This window comes from Mastacembelus armatus, chromosome 21 (genome assembly GCF_900324485.2).
Source record: "Mastacembelus armatus chromosome 21, fMasArm1.2, whole genome shotgun sequence".
In the NCBI taxonomy this organism is placed as follows: domain Eukaryota; kingdom Metazoa; phylum Chordata; class Actinopteri; order Synbranchiformes; family Mastacembelidae; genus Mastacembelus; species Mastacembelus armatus.
Window position 1 is genome coordinate 20,398,455 of NC_046653.1, and position 13,837 is coordinate 20,412,291.

The window sequence follows — 13,837 nt, forward strand, 5'->3', positions numbered from 1 at the left end:
ATTCGATTAAAAGTACTATTGTACATTGACAGACACTAAATCTAATATTCTGACGCAGTAGGTTTGTTTACATCTGTGAAGGTGAAGGTCTGTGAAACTGAGCTTTATTTTCAATTTCACTGCACTATAATAATTAAATACTTTTAATAATAATTAAATACATTTAATCACTTCTTGTAGAGAAATATGAAGAAAAATAATTAACAGAGTTGTCAGTAGATATTTCTTCCCTTCAAGTGCAGAAAGTAAAACTCTTGCAGACGTATTAATGTGATGACTGCAGCTCAATGCACAACTGCACTGGTGGTGCGTGATTTGTTTGGTCCATATCAAAGAAACCTGCTTCGAGCCACCAGGGGCCTCAAACTGTCCCATGATCACAACTGAACTCACAGTGAAATGAGAAATGACCTTTTCACCCTGTTGGCCAATTCTCCACATTCTAACATGCTGGCACAGACCAATAAATACCAGACATCTTTTTCCTCAAATAATCTGTCGTTCCCACTAAAGCTTTCATCAATAAAATGCACGTGCAGTATTTTACATGGATTTTTGCACAATTAAATTCTAGGTGCCTTGACTGCAGCCTATGTCTGTGCAGAGACACCAATTAAAAAGCAGAACACTCATTATTTTATATCCTGTCAAATCATTGCTGTCAATGTGTAAAACTACTAACCAGGAGAGTGTTAAGAACGTACACCTGTACCTTTCCTCAGCATGATGATCCAAAATATTACAGTAAAACTCAAACAGTATTCAAAATGCTGCTGTTTCACTTCAAAACAGCTGGAACACAGTCAAAAATAAACAATACATGCCAGAATATACTTTTATCATTGTTCTCTCTCCTATATGAGGCGGTTTATCACAGGGTAACACCTGTCAGTGACACTGAAGACGAATCACAAATACGTTTTACACTGACAAGTCTCACAGAATATGGACTTTAAAGGCTAAACATGAGTTGATATTTTAATAACCTGAAGTACTATCAATAACCAGTTGGCATGAAAAGTGTACATTTGTTCAGTTACAGTCTCACCGCAGAGATTTAGTAGCTGTTCCCTAAACAGCATCAGCCAATAGAGTTTGGTCAGCTCACGGTCCAAGCTGCTTATTATTCGCTGTGAAATTCTGCTTGTCATCATACTGTCTTCTGTCCCATTTCCCGTTGTTGCACAGTCAAAGATCGTACCCTCTTTGGTCCACAAATAGCTTTTTTTTTTACAGATTCATTCAGATAATTACTGAAAAATAGTCATTTGCTGACCTTAGAATAGGATTCTGACCTCTGGAGCACATTATCCACAGTGTGTCCCTGTTTTCTTACAGACAAATCAGACCTGGGAGATTCTGTCAATTTCGTCCTGATTGTGATAAATCCAGTGTGTGGTGAAATCTGAACCGTGTGCACAAGGTAACAGTCTCCAGTTCCCTGTGAGTCAAACTACAGCTGTAAGATGGTGAGAGAATGAATGAATAAACACACTTCCATCAGCCATGCTTGCATTTGTTTGCTTTTTCCAGACCTTTCCTAAAACTGCTCTCAGACTTCATTACCTGCATTGTTAGTATGCCTGATTGCTGTGCACATAGCTGTTGGATATTTATGACTATTATGACTATTCTGAGTCTTTCTTTAGTCAAAATTGAAGTATCATTATGATAGAAAACACAACAATGACCCAACACACAAATAGAGAGAGGGAGGTATCGAGTACTGAACAAAAATAAAACAGCACTGTCAATAAAATGTCAATGTCTCTGTTCAAATTCTTAACATAAAGAAGGACTTAATCTATTGCACACACAGGCACAGATGAACAAGTTATTCAAGTTCTTTGTTCATGAATGTCAGCAGCAATAATGGTCAATGATCCAACATCAGAGTCGCACAGAAGAATATCACAACTATATCAAATAACTGCACCAAACAACATCACGATTCACTGCTTCATTATCTCATCATTAGTGGTCTCATTACTGCAGAATGATTGGTATTCTCTTTATACCAAGGTAGTACTTCTAGCAAGGTTCTCAAAGCCTGAAATGCTAAATCGGTAACATTTTAAACCTTTATCAGATTGTTTCATATAATGTGCTTGCACTTTGTATTCAGTTCTGTATAATCCGTTATGTGACTTTCTGGGATGTTTTTCTCCATTCTCAAACATTTGGAAACTATTGCTTTGAACAGCACTATGTAAATAAAGCTTGTTTATCTTTTATGTAATAAGTTCATCAGATGCTTAACCTACCTCATCTTTATTTAAATAGCACTTTACACACAACACAACCCATCGAAAGAGCTTGAACTATTACAAAACTTCATATGTGTTGTAACACAGCAATGTAAGACTAAATAATAGTCTGATTAAGTCTCATATCATCTATGATTGTAAACTAGGACCGTACATATTATACTATACGAAAAACTACGACACACGCTGGTCACAAACAAGCATAAACAATATCCAGTTAAGATGCACATAGAGGCATTTGTGACAAATGTGGAAATGGTTCAGGTTCAAAAAACAAAGCAGTCTATTTGAAGTGCAGTGTGTGAAGGAAAACATCCAAAATACGGCAGGTAGGTTATCAAATTAACATTTGCACAGAGGTAAACTACAGCTGCTGGTGGGCTGTTTATAAACTAGAAGTCTGGTGGGAAATAAAAGGCAGGAGTGCAGGCAGGTGATAAGATAACTGGACAGCTGCAGGAAGAGCCAAGCCTGCCCCTAAACAGAAACGGTCAGAATAACGGTCAGAACATCCATTGCTGCTGTAGTCAAAGAAGGAAAGGCATAATAAAGCAAAGCAAGTGTTAAGGATTGTGAATAACTATATAATTTAATTAAAACATATTGAGCGAGCACAAAACTCAGTAATTACAACCTGAAATTTAAGATTTGAGGGCTTTCAGCACTGAACAAGCTTAAATTTAAGATCTGGACATTGTGGATTCCTGGTTTAATCATTTTTGTCTTGCAGGGTCAAATATCTGATTGTGCTCAGGATGCCGTCTGTGCTCACTCCCAAAACATATTCAGCTTTTACACACCAGCCCCCAGGAGCCCTGCGTGCAAATTAATTTTCTCTGCCTCAACGCTTTTGATGATAATGATCTTCCATAAATTAGTAGCTATGATCTCATAACCCTGTGTGTATACTGTATGTGTGGGAAGGAAGATGAGATTAAGGAGCAGAATTAGTTCATCTGCTGGGAAATAAGTCTCTCACACTATTTGGAAATAAGAAACATTTTGTACTGAATCTATTGCAGATTGTTCACTAAAACCATCAGGTTTATAATGAAACTACAAAACTGAACCTGGTCCTGTCTGTCGTCATGCTGCAGACACTGTCGTCAGACCTGGAAAAATGTCTGAACGCCTTGGATGCCAACTGTCTGCACAGGAGAGAAGGGCTGCAGTGGTGCTGTAGGCTCTCTGACACCCGACTGTGGCAGCTCACTGCAGCCACCAGCTTCAGCAATCATCAAGGCCAGATGGCTGCAGCTGTTTGTTCACATCAGCAGGTCTGATCCCTAACCCTGTCCAGGAGGCTCCAAATAAAGACACATTAGTTGAATTCTCCATCCATCAATCTATTTTCACCCTCTTATGCTGGAACATTTAGGGTTGCGGAGGAGGGCTGCAGAGAATCCCAGCTGACATGGGGTGAGAGGCGAGGCCAATCTGGACAGATCACCAGTCTGTCACAGATTCACACTTTCACATTCACACCTACAAGCAATTTTAGAGTCACCAATGAGTCTAAACCCAAACTGCATGTCTTTGGACTGTGGATGGCGATTACCCAGAGAAAACCCATGCAGACACAGGGAGAAGATGATCGTGGGGATTTAAACCCAGCACCTTCTTGGTGTACTCACCGCATCTCCACAGCTGAATCTTCAAACTGTGAAAACATAACAGGAATGCTGACTGCAATATTGATCAGTGTGACTTAGCAGGTTTTAAGCCTATTGAATTTGTTTGTTCACAGAAAATTAACCTTTGAGAAGAACTTTGGGCTAATTATTTAAGAGTAGTTCAGTGAACCTGTTTCTTAAGACAACAGAGAAACACATTTTTAACTGTCTGAAAATGTTTTTCAGCATAGTTCACTGCTGGCCTCTAGTGGTTAGAATCAAACACAGCATGTTTACATCACTAACACAAATTTTACTTCTCTTTATAGAGAAATTCACTCACCTCAGAGTACTTACTCTAATTCAACCTTTAATAGCGGAGCTCATCCATGTAAACTGGCTGCCCACATGACCTTTGACTGGCCTGGAAGGTCACTCCCTGTTAATTCTGTACAGTGATGGTTCGGCAACAATAGCAGACAGAACAGGAAGGTTTTCATTGAGACTGTTTGAGAAAGACTGGACTATCTGAACATGTCACACTTTCAGGTGAAAGTGGAAGGATACCTTCACCTTAACATCTCGTAGGCCAATTAGTCCAAGCAATGCAGGAAATTAAGTTATTGCACATCAAGCTCAAGGGAGTGTTGCTCACATACTGTATGTTCATTACAGTGACATAAACCGGTGCTTTCCATGGAAATAGATGGTCAATACTTGTTCTATTGTTTTAGAGTTGGAAAGTAAGTGTAACATTTCCTGCTGCATGAAGATTTTACATGATAAACACATGAAGCCTCTGAATATGCTGCAGATCTGCTAAATTTAAGAGAAATTACAAAACAAAAAAAGGACCAAATTATGTGAAGGGGCAACCTCTGTCCTGCTGTGACAATTCAAATATTTACAAAAAAGCAAGTAGAAGACAGTGCTGCTGTTTAACGAAACCTTTGCTGCTTTTCAGTACGTGCACAATGTGACTCTCTTGGAGTATCGTACTGTATGCCTCAGTCAAGGTTAAGGGCCCAGACCCCAGTTAACACACTGATTACTCCTGTACACAGGCCACGCCACCGGATTATTGCTCAACAGTGGGTCACTGAATGTTTGTTTAGTCCTGTCTCCTTTGGCATGGCTGCCTGTAACCACTGGTTACCACATAAAAACACATTCATTTTGTTAGTGGATGAAATTTTAGAAAAGGGTTTTAAGGGTCCACTATATAAACCTGTACACAACACTCATTTCATTTCTTCCTTTGTATATTTCTTACATATAGACACACACCTCAGGGATACCAACCCAACATGGAAAGAAATATGATGATGACAGAAAATAGACATAATACAAGGCAAGGAGAACGGAAAGAATGGTGAATGAAGAGAGAAATGTTACTTTTGCAACTTTGCTAGGCTGCAGCCCACTCTCTTAGACTGGCTGAAATACTATTATCTCCTTAAGATTACAAAAACACTGCTGTGATGCCTGCTAAGACAAAATGTAAATTAAACTTTATGTAAAAAGCTCACCTTAATTATAAACTCACAAAACTAATGGTGCCCACCCATCAGGTTTTAGAATGTCTGTCTCTAAAGTTTCACTATCCTAATAGAATAGAGGGACACATTTTCAGTGTCCTTTTTTTAGATAAACCCACAGTCAACACTTTTCATCAGGACTGCTTTGTCAGCAGAAAGCAGCTGCAGTAAAAACAGAGAGTGGTCTACCAGAGTACGGAAAAAAAATCACAAAACTCCCTCTAAAATTGTGCATGTTTAATTAGGAAGATGCACTCTAGTTTGTGCAGTGATGCACTGTTTGCTTAACTCTTTGTCCCCTCAGCTAAATCCAGCATTAAAAAGACTAAATGAAGTTTCACTGTAGTTACTTCAAGAAACATCCACCTTCTTACAGTTTAACAATGCTCACCTTTAGCACTTTAATGATATTCCTGTGGTTCCTTATTGCTCTTAATGAGTTTGGCACAATAAGTTGTCTCCTCTTGTAAAAGCAGTAGAGCTGCAGATCCAAGGTAATATCTAAACATGAACTCCACAAGTCAAAAAACACATGCGTCTCAGACATTATTGCCTTATATAGTTGCTGGCTACAGTGTCCTGTTTCCACATCCAAGAGACACGCAACAACATGGCATTTAACTGGAGTCATGTTTGTGTCCTAGTCTTCATCACCTCCTGAGAGACAATGTCTCACTCTCTCAGGTAGTGTACGGTGGGTTTCTCAGAGCTTTTCTAAACAGAAACAGCTGCGGGCTGCTGGATTAGGAGCGCTCAGACTGGAGCAGACAGAAAATGTGCTAAAAGCTAAGAGTTAAAAAGCTCAGTAGAGCTGCAGGCAGGTGATACCTCACATCTGGGCTGGTTTCATTTCAGTCAGCATCTTTAACAACTGCTTTACATCAAACCTGAAAAGCTGAAGCATTGCCCTTCACAGTTTTCCCATGAAATGTATTATTCATTAAACTAGCTCAATGATTTAAACAGAAATAAAACAAATGCTTTGTTAACATTCATTCAACAACTACACAACTACAAAGAGGTTTAGCATCCAAACTACATGGGCGCTGTAATGTAGCTGCCGTAAGAAAATACTGGCTCTCGGTTTGTTACATATTTCATTCTGTTGTGTACAGTTTACAGTACGTGCACTTCTCCTGTATTTTTCCTGTAGTCTTTAAACAAATTCATAGACTTGTCATATTGTCTACCAAGCCTTTTTCAGTAAATATACTGTTTAAATTTGTACATAACAGGAAGTACTGCATAGAGAGGACTCTCTTGCAAATCTAAGCCAGCAAGTGCAGTAACATGCAGACCTGACAAAGTGGAAAACCTTTACTTTTAATATTATTCTCTGTTAATGTTTACCATGTAAAGGTTGTGTAACACCTGTATCAAGAATTCAAGGATTGTTTTTACAGTGGTCAGCAGTTTTTATTTATTTTGTTGGTTCACTGGGTTACTTACCTCTAAAAGTTTGACCAGGACCAGCTTCGATCAGACTCGGCCAAGTTCTGGAACGTTCTGCAATTTGTTTGTTAGACATTGGGCTGAACTTGACTATAAGAGCAAGTACAGCAATAAAATTATAAATGGTGGCTTCACACATATTTCTGCAGAATATAAGACAGTCCATACATGCTGCACTTCATATTACAGCAGATAAAGCTGTCAATCAATCCATATTACATCAACAGGCTGAGTAATTTTTGTCTGAAACGATGTTTATGAACTAACAGTAAGTCTGGTTAGTGCCACAGATGTATTTGATATTAAACACAATACTGCAGAAGCAGCTAATGTATCTTAGCCAAAGTGCTTTAGTTTGAACGTGACACACATGGGATGGAGTATGCATGTATCAGATCACGTAAGGGGCAGAACATATACATGTATTGATTAGAGTTTCACAGTGAAAGTGGAGTCTTCTAAATTCTCTGAACCTCTGCTCCTGGACTAGGAAAGACTGCGGTAGAGATCTCTAGGGAACAGTGTGGGCGTCTGTGATGAACCCTGTTCATCCACACCTTGACCACTCCTCCTTTGGTACCCGATGTTGACGTGATTCATGTTAACTGGGCTATAATATAAATGGTTGCTGCAGCAGCAGCCAGGGCACCTTTTGCTCAGCTCTGCTGTGTCTGCAGGCCTCTCCAATTTCTCCTGGATCAGAGGACTGCTCGCCATGAAGCTGCTCCCCCTCATCCTGTGTCTCTGCCTGGTTCTGGCTCTGTCATGGGCTCAGTAAGTACTCTTGTATTTATCCTGAGGGGACAACACTAGTGGAATTTATAAACTTTTACTTTTCTACCACAAAGCTTCTGGTTTTACTTATAACATATTTCTGTTATGTCATTTACTAAAGCAAATTTGAAAAACAGTACAGTATTCTCATGCATCAATAACACAGCTCTACCAAGGGTAAATGCAGACCCAAATTTCATTGCAAAAGATTTCAAGCAAGGCTTCAAGGATACTAAAGTTACTTTATTTAATGTGATAAAGTTTATGAGAAGCAAAGGCTGAAAGAAATAAAAGACTAATTTTCAAATTCTATGCTGGCATTAAATCTGAAATCCTAAATGTGAAGCAGCTTTATTCTTCTAATGAAACAAATGTTCTCCTTCTCTTCATCCAGGAATGATGGACATAAACCAGGGCATGAAGGGCACCCACCTGGGAATGACAAACAAGCACCCAGACATGAAGGGCACCCACCTGGGAATGACAAACAAGCACCCAGACATGAAGGGCACCCACCTGGGAATGACGTACATGCACCCAGACATGACTTACATGAAGCCAGGCGTGCCCACGCATCACGTGAGTTAATGGAAAGCATTCTTACTCATTTTACTCATCATGTAATAATTTGAAAATGTTTTTTCTCTTTTCTCATGACCATAACATTCTGCAGCTATCCCTGACCGCTGTCTCGGCATTGAGATGGATGGTGTTACAGTGAATGAAGAAGGAATCCCTTACTTCTTCGAGGGTAAGTCCTTCTTCATGAAGGAATCATGGGCATGGCTCATCATATGATCTGCACTCAGTTCAAGTGTTGCTCCTTAAATTTAGATTCACAGTCATGGAGGAAAATGTGTATTGTTCTAAATGTTGTGTCCTTGATTTCCTATCAGGTCACTATCTGTTTAAGGGCTTCCATGGCACAGCAGAGCTGTCCAACAACTCCTTTGCTGAGCTGGATGACCATCACCACTTGGACCACATAGATGCTGTTTTCATCATGCACTATGAGGATGAACCCACCCACCACGACCGCATTTTCTTCTTCTTGGTGCGCTCCAGTTTATTACATTTCATTTCTTTCTGAAAATTAAGTAGGTGTGTGAGGACCTGCAGTCCTGCAGTTGAGGATTTTTAGGTTTTGCCAGGGGGCTAAAAAAGTCTATCCTAGTAGATGAATAAACAGACTGTCGGTTTAATCTTTGATGCAGGACAACAAGGTGTTCAGCTATTACAAACACAAGCTAGAGATCGGCTACCCCAAGGACATTTCTGAAGTCTTCCCAGGAATCCCGGAACACCTGAATGCTGCTGTTGAGTGTCCCAAGCCAGACTGCGACGAAGACTCTGTCATCTTCTTCAAGGGTTAGTGCATAGTCTTCCAAAAAGATCGGGTCAAGTTAAAAATTATATTGATTTACAATAATAAACAATAAAAACATAAAAAACAGAGGAACTAACATTGATTTAAGTTAAGTAAGTTTAAATAACAGCACAACATTGTAAACTATAAAAAGCAACAGTTCCTGTGTGTAACTGTATACAGTTCAGTTCTTACATTCCAAAACATTCATTGATATGACGGTGAAGTGCTGGTATTCAATTTTTAAAATAATTGATAACGATAGGAACTTTAGCCTTTTTTATGGAGGTCAATACCCTTAAATTTGAGAGTCAGCACTTTGAACTCATGCCACAAGAGTATCTCAATACATGAGTGTAATATATGATCTACAGAAAATCTCAATACCTATCTATCTAACTTCAAAATGATTGTAACATCACATGTTTCCTGTAGGAGACGATATCTACCACTACAACGTCCGAAGCAAGGCTGTAGTTGAGAAGGAGTTTAAGTCCATGCCAAACTGTACGTCTGCCTTTCGCTTTATGGGGCACTATTACTGCTTCCATGGACACTTGTTCTCCAAGTTTGACCCAAAGACCGGTGACGTGCATGGCAAATACCCCAAGGAGGCACGTGACTTCTTCATGAGATGCTCCAAGTTTAGTAAGTGGAAAAAAAGTCATGGTTTGTGATTCTTGTCCACCCTCATATCTTCTGCTTCACTTAAAGGGATACATATGTTGGAAATAAGGTTTCAGTTGGCCTTTCACTCATTTCATTATTTTCCTTTGCCTGAAACTCTTTAATCTATTTTTGGTTGTAAAGCAATCCAGTCAATTTCCCTTGCAATCTGACACTTGAATGCAGCTGTGCAGTCACTCAAGGTTGTAATATTATCGCAACGCTACCAGTGTGTCAGAATTAATGCAGTGTTGGTAAAACGATTTGCTTAGTGCTGTATGAACCTGTTAGGAAGCCATGCTGAGCTTTAACAAAACGCTTTATGTTTGTTTGTTGTCCAGGTGAACAGAGTGACCCTGTGGAGAGAGAGCGCTGCAGCCGTGTCCACCTGGACGCCATCACATCTGACGATGCTGGAAACATATATGCTTTCAGAGGTGAGATCTGATAGGCTACTTTTTCAGATCTGCCTTCCTGTTACACTGAAGTCAGGTGATGTTTATGGAGGACTTAAGCAAGTTGGGCATATGAATTGTGTATTATTTTGTTTGGGTTCATTTTGCCCTTCTCTGGTATCTGGAAGTGATCCCTTTGTCCTGCAGGTCACCATTTCATCCGTAAAGATGAAGGCAATGACACACTGCAGGCTGACACCATCGAGAACGCCTTCAAAGAGCTGCACAGCGAGGTGGACGCTGTTTTCTCTTACGAGAATCACCTTCACATGATCAAGGTATAGTACAGAAGCAAACACACACACATCGCAGTGATCCTGTCACACACCTTCCATCTAAAACATCATTTTGTTTTCCTCTTAGGATGACCAGGTATTTGTTTACAAAGTTGGTGAGCCCCACACCCACCTGGAGGGTTACCCCAAGAGTGTGAAGGAGGAGCTGGGCATTGAGGGTCACATTGATGCTGCATTTGTCTGCCAGGATCATCACATTGCTCACATCATCAAAGGTAAAAACACAAGACAGCATCTAAAGCAAGAAACCAGGTTGATGTTAAGCCTTGAAATGTCTATAGAGTCACTTTCACAACATTAACCTGCATAATTACAAGTAACGAAACTGGAAGTTAGAATAATAAATAGAAGAAAAGGTTTGATTGCGTCTAAACAAGGTTTATTTCTGACTTGTAACCCAGTTCAATTGATAAGTCTGTGACACACGAAACTGACGACTTGTAGCAAATACAGTTAAATTTGGCATAAAAGACTCTGATAAGTGAATTAATCATCGATGGAGAAGATGTTTCATGTTTGTTTTAACAAAAAAGAAAAAAAAGAACTGGAAAATATATTGCATGACACTTGGCAATACTGTATCTCAGTGAAACCAATAGGTTCATTGAGTACATTCACAATGAAACACAGCTTGAAATTATGCTGAAATAATTATATAATAACTCTGAGGTCTAAAAATTAGCCCAGGTATGACCTAGATGTCTGTTGTCCTCCAGGTGACAAAATTTATGACGTGGAATTGAAGGCCAGTCCTCGTGTTGCAAGCAACGAGCGTCCTATTGCCCTCTTCAAGAAGATTGATGCTGCAATGTGCGGTCATGATGGAGTTAGAGTAATCGTAGGCAACCACTTCTACCACTTTGCCAGCACTATGTTGTTTATTGCTGGCAGGGCCCTGCCTGTGCAGCACAAGGTGTCCCTGGAGCTGTTCGGCTGTGATCACTAAGAGGCTTACTTGGCAAGACTGAATTGACTGTATAGATTTCACACACAACATGGAAAACACGGAAAACCCGCAGCACCAACATCATCACACAGAAGGCCCCGAAAACTGCCACCTAGCTTTTTACTGTATGTGCTTACAGACAACGATGCAGTGTTTACTAGCTGTTCCCTTCTGTGCATTACCTCGAAAAGACTTTCTATCTGTTTTATTTCTTTTTGGAAGGGTTCCTACTTCGCTTGATTCAGCTTGGTGGTCCTCTGTGTAAAGCGTGCTATTACATGCTTTTCTGTGATTCATTTTGTACAGTGTTGTGAATAAACAAAGGCCATCAAACAACACAGTGTACCTCATTTAGTGCTGACTTCTTTTAGAAGTTTCCAACACAGAACTAAACAGTTTTTTAATTGTATAAGCAACAGGATATGGTTCTAATAAACACACAAACCTATATTCAGAAAGTATTTCAGTGTATCTCTGGAGCTTAATAATGCACTTAAGGTCAATGTTTAGCTACCCGGACCACAAATATACAGATTTTTTGACTCACTGCTTGAACATTAGTGTTGTTGTATAATATGTGAAGCATTTTGCAGCTAGGAGTTAAAGGTATCCAGAGTATTGGACTTATTCAGTAACGGTGAGTGTAAATGAGAGGGACTCAAGTAGAACGGTGAGGTTACAGGGAGTAGAGGTGAAGAAGGTGGAGGATTTTAAGGACCTAGGGTCAACAGTCCAGAGCAACGGAGAGTGTGGAAAAGAAGTGAAGAGACGTGTGCAAGCAGGTTGGAACGGGTGGAGGAAAGTGTCAGGTGTGATGTGTGACAAAAGAGTGTCAGCACGAATGAAAGGAAAGGTGGACAAGACAGTGGTGAGACCAGCAGTGTTGTCTGGTTTAGAGACAGTGGCACTGAGACAAAGACAGGAGGCAGAGCTGGAGGTAGCAGAGCTGAAGATGTTGAGGTTCTCTCTGGGAGTGACGAGGATGGATAGGATCAGGAATGAGGACATCAGAGGGACAGCTCATGTTAGATGTTTTGGAGAAAAAGCCAGGGAAGCCAGATTGAGATGGTTTGGACATGTTCAGAGGAGGGACAGTGAATACATTGGTAAAAGGATGCTGAGGTTAGAGCAGCCAGGAAGGAGGCCTAGAGGAAGACCAAAGAGGAGGTTCTTGGATGTAGTGAAGGAGGACATGAGGATAGTTGGTGTGGGTGAGGAGGATACAGAGGATAGGGTTAAATGGAGGCAGATGATTCACTGTGATGACCCCTGAAGGGAGCAGCCCAAAGGAACTGAAGACCCAGAAACACAATTCCAAACAAATGCTAATGCTGCACTCTAATGTGTAAATAAGCAAGTACATGCTAACGAGTTCCCCAAATTAAATTAGATGATGATGTGGCAACATCCTGTTCATAGTTTTGTCTTGTTGCCTAAGCACCAGCTACTGTATGTTACAATAATACCAATGCAACGAATATTACAGAAAATAATCAAAAGTCACTGAAATGATCCATATTTGTTAAATTGTGCATTTGCCTTTGGATAAATGTGACAGTCTTCCTTACCTGCAAAAATGCTCTGTAGATTAATTTAGAACTTAATTGGAATTCATAAACTCAACACTGGTTTTAAAACTCACATCCCATGGAACTGAATGAGGCATTAGGTCCATTTTTACAGTGCAAGTCCTGTCACAAGTTCTCAGGTTTCACCAGTAGAGGGCACAAGAGTTGCACTTCAGAGACCAGTAAAACCAAAAGGTTTCTATCTATTTTAGGTTCCTGCCAGCAGTGAGTGTTCACATGAAACTGAATAGACACCTTTCACATTTTAGTTAACACCAGCGCTCCCTGTGGTTAACTCAAATCTCAAAGTGTATGCCTCAGAGGGATATAATTATATCACACCTGCACTGTCGTTTCTGTGCTGCTCTGCTGGGGAGAGAAACATCAGACAGAGCAGGGAAAGCCTAAAGTTTTCTATGTGGTGAACAGATCCTAAGCAAATTCACCAATTTAATAATATGTGAGACTCAAATTAATGTTAACCATTATGCCTGATAATCAAATACTGAAGCTGTGTGACAATGCCAGGCCTGCAGGATCCTGTTGCTTTTTAATATTTTTATTTTGGGATCAAAACTGGACTTGACTCATTGCTCTAATCTAAGATGTAAAACAAGCCTAAAGTTTTCTAGTCAGACCATCCATCCATTATCTACACATGCTTATGCACATTTAGGGTCACAGGGATCTGCTGGAGCCTATCCCAGCTCTCTTTGGGTGAAAGGCAGGGGTCCACCCTGGACAGGTCACCAGTCCATCACAGGGCCACATAGAGACAAACAACCTCACACACTCACTGTTTGCTGTGAGGAATCAAACCACCATGCCTGTCTTTTAGTCCAACAAATAAGTTAATTTATTTGCTACACAGAAACTACTTTTGAGCGAAGCTTCAT

General features: G+C 40.1%; 1 protein-coding gene across 1 annotated transcript; it reads left to right on the forward strand.

The window, feature by feature from the left end:
- The first annotated feature begins 7,514 nt into the window (after positions 1–7,514).
- Positions 7,515–11,709, forward strand: hpxa (hemopexin a). The gene is made up of 10 exons (XM_026295581.1): positions 7,515–7,644; positions 8,039–8,223; positions 8,318–8,395; positions 8,541–8,698; positions 8,859–9,012; positions 9,446–9,658; positions 10,018–10,113; positions 10,279–10,409; positions 10,495–10,642; positions 11,144–11,709. The coding sequence occupies exons 1-10, from the start codon at positions 7,586–7,588 to the stop codon at positions 11,371–11,373; spliced, it is 1,452 nt and encodes a 483-aa protein (XP_026151366.1). The 5' UTR covers positions 7,515–7,585; the 3' UTR covers positions 11,374–11,709.
- The last annotated feature ends 2,128 nt before the right edge of the window (positions 11,710–13,837 follow it).

Excerpts from the sequence above, each read along its gene's own strand:
- hpxa (XM_026295581.1), top strand. The coding sequence starts at position 7,586 with ATGAAGCTGCTCCCCCTCATCCTGTGTCTCTGCCTGGTTCTGGCTCTG. Across the intron at positions 10,114-10,278 it reads AAACATATATGCTTTCAGAG|GTCACCATTTCATCCGTAAA; the intron begins GTGAGATCTGAT and ends TTTGTCCTGCAG. Across the intron at positions 10,410-10,494 it reads ATCACCTTCACATGATCAAG|GATGACCAGGTATTTGTTTA; the intron begins GTATAGTACAGA and ends TTTTCCTCTTAG.